Source organism: Juglans microcarpa x Juglans regia, chromosome 7D, assembly GCF_004785595.1.
Source record: "Juglans microcarpa x Juglans regia isolate MS1-56 chromosome 7D, Jm3101_v1.0, whole genome shotgun sequence".
In the NCBI taxonomy this organism is placed as follows: domain Eukaryota; kingdom Viridiplantae; phylum Streptophyta; class Magnoliopsida; order Fagales; family Juglandaceae; genus Juglans; species Juglans microcarpa x Juglans regia.
The window spans coordinates 20,683,280-20,692,726 of record NC_054606.1 but is presented as its reverse complement, the minus strand read 5'-3'; the positions used below and the strand labels follow the sequence as shown (position 1 = coordinate 20,692,726).

The following is a 9,447-nucleotide window of genomic DNA, read 5'->3' as shown; positions in this document are numbered from 1 at the left end:
TATGGGTTTTGATAACATTTCAAAGCTTTATCAAGGTGATGTAGTAAACTATAAGGTTTGTTTTTGCAGATCAAGAGATGAGATAAAAAATGAAAGTTGAATAAAATATAGTTAGAATATATTTTTGTAATATTATTTTTATTTTGAAATTTGAAAAAGTTGAATTGTTTATTTTATTTTGTGTGGAAATTTTGAAAAGTTGTAATGATTAGATCAGATAAGATGAAAATAGTTGCAAAAACAAACAAGACCAAGTAACAATCCTATATACAATGATTAGTTGGACATGATGTCTCATTTGGAGCTTAAAATACTTCATCAAAGGTCCAAAATTCATTTATCTATTTTAGCCAATAGTTTTTCATGACATGTACTCTATATATCAACTTATTTCTTCTATTGACAGAAAAATAATATGTCGGCATATGTATATGAAAAAATTTAGTTGAATTGAGTTATAAATATATTGAGCAAAGTCTAGATTGAAATTCGATCAAAAATTAAAAAGATTTCAAATTCACTATACTTCATCAGAGTATACCACCAAGGGTGGCAGCTCAATGGTCCTTGCATTACCTCAAGTGGTTTGGAAAGTAATAGGTTCTAGATTTGAATCCAAATATGGAGCCATCGTAAACTATTAAATTGTGTTTAGATATTGAGGTGATATCAGATAACTTGAGTTGATATGTGAATAGTAGTATTTTGTAGATTCCATTTATATGTGTTTGAATGTAAATTAGTTGAGATATATATTTACATGTATGAAGTAGGTTGATATGAGTTTAACTTTTTTTGTGAGAAGTTAAAAAAAGTAGTGACTTCCATCAATTATTGATTTGGAATGAGTTGAGCTCACTCCAGCGGCTAACAGTGTTACTCTAGCGGCCAAACACAACCCTGTTAGTCGCCTAGAGTTAATTGAATTCTCTAGTGGAGTTGAGGTCATATAAGTTATGACTCAAATCCAACTTGAATGAGTGCTTACAGTTTCTCACCGTCTAGGCCCCTCCTATCCAGATAAAAAAACCACCTTCACCCACCCCTTCCAATCCTTTTTTATTCAACAAAACTGAAAAATAAAACCTAGAGAAGCGACCTCTTCACCAAAATGTTTGTGTTGATTGTTTGATTGGTTTTTTAGATTTTGATATCCGTACTAACTAAATTGCTTGGTGAATTGAATTATTAAAATTAGTAATATCCATGATTGTATATATATATATGTGTGTGTGTGTGTGTGTGTGTGTGTGTGTGTGTTTGATTTTTTAATTAATTTCCGTTGCACATGAACTTTCTTATCCTTTATCTATATTATTTAAATTTCTTTCGTATTCTTATTTTTTTTTTCCAATATTCTTATTTTTTAACCCAATGTTTTTATTATGATTATTCCTCCATATTAAAATGTGATACTTTCAAAATATTCTAGCTTTTATATATCATGCTTTATAAAGTTTTTGTCAATAGTACCTATATTATCTTTTCGAAAAGGAAATATTGTGAGAAATATCTATCTTTTTTACCCAAGTGTGATAGTCGTACGGATATTATTAAAAGAGCAAAGAAAATATATTATTACTCATGCAACTCAGCACCTCACACAAGGAACTTTGCTCTCATCCTTCCATATGTGAAAACAAAGAAAACAAGAAAAAAAAAAAAAAAAAAAATAGCGGGTAGGGGTAACAACACGCATTCTTGGTGCTTTCACAGAAACTCCCTCAAATCTCACAGCACCTATGGTTAATACTGGTTCATTCAAGGCGTCTAGCAAGAGTCTGGATGTTGCTAGTCATGCTTGAGACTTCCTGAGCCTTGAAACGCGTTTTCGATGCCCGCGGCCCTGTTTGTGTTGTTCCCACTCGTGAGCTCCTCTAAGTACCCTATCTCCACAAGCCTACCAATAGGGAAGTTATAAATATAGTCATGTTAAAGCCAGGAACGTTGTCCAAAGAGCTAGCAGATTTGAACACTAGTACCAACTCAGTACCAAAACCCAGAGAAGAGTAAAATCCTAGACTCTGCAATTGCTGACCTTGCATGTATATTGAGTCCACAAGTCCCTCTGGATTAACTTCTGTCCCATGGAATTCAGAGCCTCCGAATCATGCATTGAGATGGCATTCTCATTAAGGAATGATCTAACAATTTTTGCAGCAGGTTCGACCACTTCTGAGGCCCATAAATCTTCTGAATTGCCTATACAAGAGAATATTCGACTCAATATGGCTGGAAACTATGTTTCTAATGCTGTTTGTCAGAATACAAACATAAAAGAGTACAGAAGGCATACATGATATGGTTTCTGTCGCATCAACATAATTTATGCTCCATCCAAACAATGCTTGCAGCTGACTTAACCTTCTTTTCTGTATGAAAACAACATTGTATTACTAAAGCTTTCAATTGATCTATGGCCATAAGAGTATAGTTAGATATAGGCCCAAGGCATACAAGCCTGCAATGCCTTTGAAAAAAGTAGGAACCACCATAAAAAGATAGATTTTTTCAAAGGGTCTGCATGGGCTTGCATGTCCTAGAGCAGCTCTAATAATTTTCCCAGCTAAAATGTGATCATTAAGATTGATGAAAAATAAAACGTGTAACACAGATGGCTAAATCTTTAACCGATGGAAATTTGAAGAAAAGAAGAAAAACAACTGTTTTTCACAATGCACGTACAAAATTTTGGCAGTTTGCACCCTTGGTTGTAATCAGACTGTTAAGATCAATGAAAAATAGAACATTTGGTACAAAAAATCAAATCTAACCTAAGCGTGGAAATTACCAAAGTTTGGTAGTCTAGGATATAATTTGTTAGTTTTGATAGTTTGGGGTGTATATTGCAAAAGTGATGATAGTTTGGAGGTGCAAAGTGTACTTCCCCCTAGTTAATTATACAACTGAAGTAAACTCTTAAGAGAAAGAACTCGGGAAAAGCTGAAGGAATAAATACAACTGGAGGAAATTCCATCATTGACAAATTCAAATGGTGGGGCAAGCATTGCTCTTTCAGTATTTACCATTTAGGAACAATTAGAAAGTTTAATGAATCACCAACGACTAATCACTGCAAATGTGAGTACCTTGAGATCTATATGCAACACAAGATTACAATATGACACATTCTCAAACGAAAGAGTCATGCTTCCGAAGATTCAATGCTAACTGGAAAGGTAGTGAGCATATTTCTGGACAGATAATTGAAGTATTGGCAAAAATAATAATTTTGTAGGAATGCATGTCAAAGAAATTCATGAAACGGGGATAAAGTACACTAACTTGACGACGAACAAGTCTTCGGGTGTTTAATTTCATTTTCTCAATGGCTTCTTTCATCAGCATTTTGGGCTGGTTATTGTCAAAGGAATCCAAGACAGCACTAAGATTCTGTAACGATGTCTTGTCACCCTTGATCATTGAATTTAAAGAGAAGTCAATTGAACTACTTTCTTCATAAACTCCCAGAAAATTCTCAAACTCCCGAACACCTATGGCTTGTCGCAAGCCTCGAGTATAATTGGCATTTGGACTGTAAATGTCAAAGACTTCATTAAGCAATCCAGCTTCTATCATGCAATCCACTCTTTGCTCCACATATCGGTCCAGTACAGGAAGAGAAGCATCCACACAAATAAAACAGCAATTGTATCTAGAATTATCAACTCGACCCCAGTTCTGCCCTGCCACGTGTAAGATTTAAAAATAATTCAAAAGAGTGAAATTCCAAAAAGTACATAGATTTTCATTAATATTATATGGTCTTTTGACAGTAATAAAAAAAATTCAATATCATAATGAGATAATTATGACCAAATAAATATAAATCACTAATGATACTGAACCTCAGCAGTCTTTTCCTGGAGAAGTTTGCTAGGGGGAATACCAGAGCGAGCATACAAATTGAGGTACTGACTAATCTGCACAATAAAAAAAAAAAAAAAAAAAAAAAGCATCGAAAGAATGTTCTTAGACAGACATGGCATTAATGTAAACAAGACTAACAATATTTCCAGTCACATTACACTCTTGAGGATAACACCTTTTTTTTCAATTTTTTCCATAAATAGTTAGCATTAGAAACTAGATTGCTAATAAGAATTTATTTCCCACTGCAAAAGCAACACATGATTATAATACCAACATAATGGAAAGTTTTGAAACTTCTATCCTCCAACATGTAACTGATCTAAAAATGAAAGCTTTATACAACTACAAATACCTCTACAGACTTACAAGGGCAGAATATTGAAATAACAAAACAATTGACCCCATAGCATATACTTTTATGATAAATTCAATTCATTAAATAAAAGAAAAAACGATTGCAGATGGGTGCAATGTGATACCCCATATGATAAGCATAAGAGTAGGTGATGTATGAGATCCCATATTGCTCGGGAAGGAAAAGTTTTTGCTCTTTATAAGGTTCCAATGAGACTCCAATAGAATCATTGACTAGTCATTTTGAAGCATAAGTCATGTGGTTTGGGCCTTCCATTGGAGCGTAACAAATAGTATCAGAGCATATCCCAACCAGTATTGTGGGAGTTGAGCCATGCCACCTACAATAGATTGGCCCAACAAGGACGTCGGAAATTTAAAAGAGGGAGATTGTGATACCCCATATGATAAGGATAAGGGTACGTGGTGTATGAGATCCCACATTGCTTGGGAATGAGAAGTTATTGCTCTTTATAAAGTTCCAATAGGACGCCAAATGTATCATTGACTAGTCCTTTTGGAGAATAGGCCATGTGGCTTGGGCCTTCCATTGGGGAGTTCCATGCAACCCTAGTACATAGGATGCACACGATACTTCAAAAAGGGGTTGTATGCAAGAGAAAACCCCTTTAATGACTAAAAGAACAAAAATTAAATAAAAAATAATAGCAATTCCATGGCAAAATTAATAAATCAGCACTAGTAAAGTAGTTCTTATCTACATCTATAAATCAGTAATAATAATGGAATAGCCACATTGTAATGAACATCATTATAATTAAAAATCGCATGCATACTTTCATACATCTAATCCTGCATATAGATGTGTGTATATATATATATATATATATATATCTATCAACATGCAAAATATATAATCTACAAAAGGCAATATGCAAATCCCAAGCAAACTCCAAATTGAGGTGAACTTAAACAAGTTGATCAAGCCATAACTCCCAAGCCCCTAGGAACTACCCTAGCATTAAACATGTTTTATTTCAGAATAGGCAAACTCAAACCAGCCAACTGCCTACTTTACTGCCAACAGCAACAACTTTTGAGTTAGTAACTATTGGCCAACTAATAGGGACTAGGTTGTTACTTTTCCAGTTATCTATGTTCTTCAGTATAGAAAATTATTCTGTTGAGATGAAGGCAGAGAGATGTCGGTGGAAATAGAAACAGTATTGGTTATACTCCCAACAATCAATTTACAACGCAAACAACAGAAATCTATCATAAATGGACCCTTGCTTATGTATTTCAAGGAGGAAAGAATAAATATAATGTTGGCACCCTTACCTTTCTATGGTTGTTTGGATGGATTCTGTTTGCTGAAACTGGATCAATGTCCTTAAGATGGTCATAGCCATACTTCGAACTGTCTCTACCAAAATCCAGGTCATGATCTAGCTGATCTTCTCCTGTGAAATTATAATGGATGTGAGGTGCATTTAAAGCAAATATAGAAATCAAAATCAATAGGAAAGGTATTTACCAGAAGGACCATGTGTGCAGCTATCATCCATGTATTCTGATGAATCATCTAAGAGGAATGGACTTACCAGAGCCTTAACAGAACACATAGGCCAAAAAAAAAAAAAAAAGAATGTTATAGAAGTAAAATCATTCTCTGTAAGGTTGTAGAAAATAAATTGGAAGAGAAGTATTGTAATACATGTTCACATTGGTCAACGAGGATTCACTCAATGAAGATTATAAAAGTTAACATTAATCGATTCTCCTTTACTGTGAAAAAACAGAATGCAATAATCACTTACCTGGATATAGTAATTAGTACCCCCAACTATGACTGGGATGTAATTGCGAGACAATACATCATCAATGAGCTGAAATTCCAAAATGCAGAGCCAAGCCTTAGTTACAAAAATTTAATATGTATTGTTAAAACATTATTTAAATCATCACATCCATATGTATATTTGTCACATCTAGGATTAAGCAAAAATCCGAAAATTTGCCTCCAAATACAATTCCGCTCCAACTCCGACAAAACGGAGTCGGAGTCAGATTTTTTTAATCTTTCAGTCAGAGGTGTTGCTGGACCGACTCTGACTCCGACTTCGAATCCGACTCCAATATTGTACATATGTTATAAAAATATGTATTTATTTATATATTTATCATATATACTAGTAAATTTATATAGCTATATAACTAGAACTTATATGGTTAAATTCATTAATATACTAGTATGAGCTAATTATTATAACATAATATACTTACACTATAATATAAATAAACTAACAATAATTTACTGTATATATGTAAATATCATAGTATTACTACTATACATAATCAAGTATAGAAATAAGTTAGACGCTAATATTGAAATAAGTCTAGTATAATAAGTTAATAACACATAATATTAATTTATTAAAGTATAATAACATGTAATTAGACACTAGAAAATCTAGCATATATGTTAGAAATAAGTCTAATATAATAAGTTAATAACATAATACTACAGTATAATAACATGTAATTAGACACTAGAAATAATATGTAATACTATAGTATGATAACATATAATTAGACACTATAGTATAAGTCTAGTATAAAAATAAGTTAGACATTAGTATAGAAATAAATCAGCAGTGAATGATTTAGTTTTAGTTTTTAATTTTTGGAAAAACTAAAATTTGAAAACCCACAAAAAATTCATTTTTAAAAATGGACTAAATATGAAACAAAAAAAAAAAAGCCCAAATCCGACTCTGCTCCAACAAGTCAGAGTCGGATCGGAGCCTACACAAGTTGGAGTCGGAGTCGGATTTAGGGGAATCTGACTCCGCCTATGTCGGTGCTCACCCCTAGTCACATCTAATACTGTAGAGATCCAAGTCACCATGACAACAATAAAGCCAATAAACATGGATAGAACAGAGCTTGAGAAAATCAAACATAAAATCAACACACATGGAATGGCACAAAAACAGAAAACATAAACAGAAACAGGATTTTGCAGCACTACATGCCCCTAGGCTGTCAAAATTAAAAAATAAGATGGAAACAATAGGCCAAGTCCAGATGAAAAGGCAATAAATAAATCCCCCATTATGTCTCTAGATCTAGCAATTAGGCTGATCTGCTCAGATGGAACACATAAACTTAACCACAAGTGGTTGATGATATTGAATGATGCAATCGGTTCCTTCAATTATGTAGTTGTGATATATATAACCATATCATGGATTGCACAACAGTAATCAAACAAGCTCAAGATATTCTTAGGACTAATTAATCACGATCTGAAAATTCTCAAAATTCTGCAGAAAAAATAAAACCCGTAAAACTTTAGTTGATTTATATATATATATATATATATATATATTATTGGTGCCGGGTGTCCGAGAGGTGAGAACAGCGTTCCGACTAATCCCGGGGGTGCACAGGCCCTCGGCAAGGAGTTTTCCACAAGTGCACCTCAAGTAATTCAAGGGGAAATCCCTATGTCCAATGGCCCCTAGTGATTGTTTGCACCCAATGGGATTTGAACCTTAGACCTAGAGGTAGCATACCTCCAAGCCCCAAGGCCTTTACCACTTGAGCCAACCCCTAGGGGTTTATGGGCTTATGTATGATAAGTTCTTCAAGAAAATCTCATATTGTAGCATGTCCCATAAGGCGTTAACAATGTACATCTTGATATGCTACGATGATTAATGAAATGTCAATAAAGACTTTGTAACTTTTTGCATGAACTATCAAACCAAACTGATTATACAGGAAAGAAATTCAAGAAACTTCAGTAACTGCAAAGATTAGTGCCTAGACACAACACAGAGTGCTGACTTATAAAAGCCATCATAACAAGATATTCATCAAAATCTTCATTGTAACAACTGCTTCATAAAACAAATTTCACACCATTTTCATTTTTGTGAGTAAAAGGTTCCGAATGTAAAGTCAAAGATGCACAGACAGACGAGCAAACATAGATGGAGTATATTGAGCATAACTAACTTACAGGAATAGCAGAATCCCGGAAATCCTTGGCTGTGAATTCCAAGTTTGGGCTTATAGTTCCCAAAAGATGATGTGGCACTCCTATACCAAAGTAACGCAAACGAAAATTTCACCCATCTCTCTCTCAAAAACACGCACACACTGAAAAACATGTAAAAGTAGTGAGAGATAGAGAAAGAGTAGAGACCCTTCCGTTCATTGAGGGAAACCTTGTTGGTGAGAACATCCAGGCCTCGGTAGACCTGCATGGAATCAGCGTTGATGATCTCCATGGGGAAGCGGGACCCCAAATCAATGGCAAGTCTGGACTTCCCTGACCCAGTCGGACCCATTATCACCACTACCTTTGGCTTCTCTTTCTCGTCTTCCCATCTTCCGTTGCTAGGGTTAAGGCTCAGAGGCCCCTGCACATCCCCGGCACTGTCCATCTCTCTCTCTCTCTCTCTCTCTCTACCCTCCGTTCCACGACAAGGTTTATATTTGTTGGGCCTATGATGTTTGAAGGAGTCATATAGTATGGGACTCGCGTATATTTTTCGGACACCATTTTCTAGTCCAGAAATTGAGAATTGGAATTAGCTGTATGTTGCAACCCTCTCACCCCTCTCACCCAATAGCCCAAACTAAATAGGCCGATGAATATGATGCGGGATTTTATCAACCTTCTTTTCTTTTTCTTTTTTTTTTTTTTTTATTTTTTTTTTTCTTGGACCAATGATACAAAAGCATGGAATGATTATGCATAATGGGGTTTGAATACGAAGTTGAGATCTATAAGAGCATTAGTAATGGTGTTGGTAAAGGTAAAGATAAAGATAAAATTTGATTAAATCACATGTTTTATCTTTTATCTTTGTCATTTAAAGTAGATTCCTAGCCAAAATAATAATAAAATATTATTTTTTTATAATAAGAATTTTTTTCTAATTTTTCTTTTTCATATTTTGCAATTAAAACCCACTAAATAAGATCTACAACAAGATCTATATGAAGAAATCTAATACATAATGATAACATGTGTATAGGATTGTAAATGAAATAATGTTATATTATAATTTATAACATAAAATTTTAATAAATCTTACCGATTCCGTTGCGAGATCGAGTGAGAGCCTATGGGATTTCGTCGAGAGTAGTCGAGAGAGAGAACCATTGGGGTTTTTGTCCAGAGAGAAGGGCTTCTGTATAGAGAGAGAGAGAGAGAGAGTATAAAGTTTGTCAAGTGTCGAG

The 9,447-nt window shown here is 34.2% G+C and overlaps 1 protein-coding gene across 6 annotated transcripts; it reads right to left on the bottom strand.

Annotated features, from left to right (window-relative positions):
• Positions 1-1,718: 1,718 nt before the first annotated feature.
• On the bottom strand, positions 1,719-8,754 carry LOC121239919 (tRNA dimethylallyltransferase 2). 6 transcript variants are annotated; one of them, XM_041137304.1, is made up of 10 exons: positions 8,405-8,752; positions 8,219-8,298; positions 6,009-6,077; positions 5,726-5,798; positions 5,530-5,648; positions 3,849-3,923; positions 3,286-3,681; positions 2,297-2,372; positions 2,039-2,202; positions 1,719-1,900 (listed from the first exon to the last, which is right to left on the bottom strand). In XM_041137304.1, the coding sequence occupies exons 1-10, from the start codon at positions 8,643-8,645 to the stop codon at positions 1,796-1,798; spliced, it is 1,398 nt and encodes a 465-aa protein (XP_040993238.1). In that variant the 5' UTR covers positions 8,646-8,752; the 3' UTR covers positions 1,719-1,795. The 6 variants fall into 6 exon arrangements, with proteins under 6 accessions (XP_040993238.1, XP_040993239.1, XP_040993237.1 ...); XM_041137305.1 differs by having other exon boundaries at positions 5,530-5,645; XM_041137303.1 differs by having other exon boundaries at positions 5,530-5,651; positions 8,405-8,749.
• Positions 8,755-9,447: the final 693 nt, after the last annotated feature.

Bases quoted from the DNA above. Each gene is read 5' to 3' on its own strand.
- LOC121239919 (XM_041137303.1), bottom strand. From the start codon at position 8,645: ATGGACAGTGCCGGGGATGTGCAGGGGCCTCTGAGCCTTAACCCTAGC. The intron at 5,799-6,008 runs GTAAGTGATTAT...TGTTCTGTTAAG, and splicing joins GTACTAATTACTATATCCAG to GCTCTGGTAAGTCCATTCCT. The intron at 1,901-2,038 runs GTCAGCAATTGC...CCCTATTGGTAG, and splicing joins GGACTCAATATACATGCAAG to GCTTGTGGAGATAGGGTACT.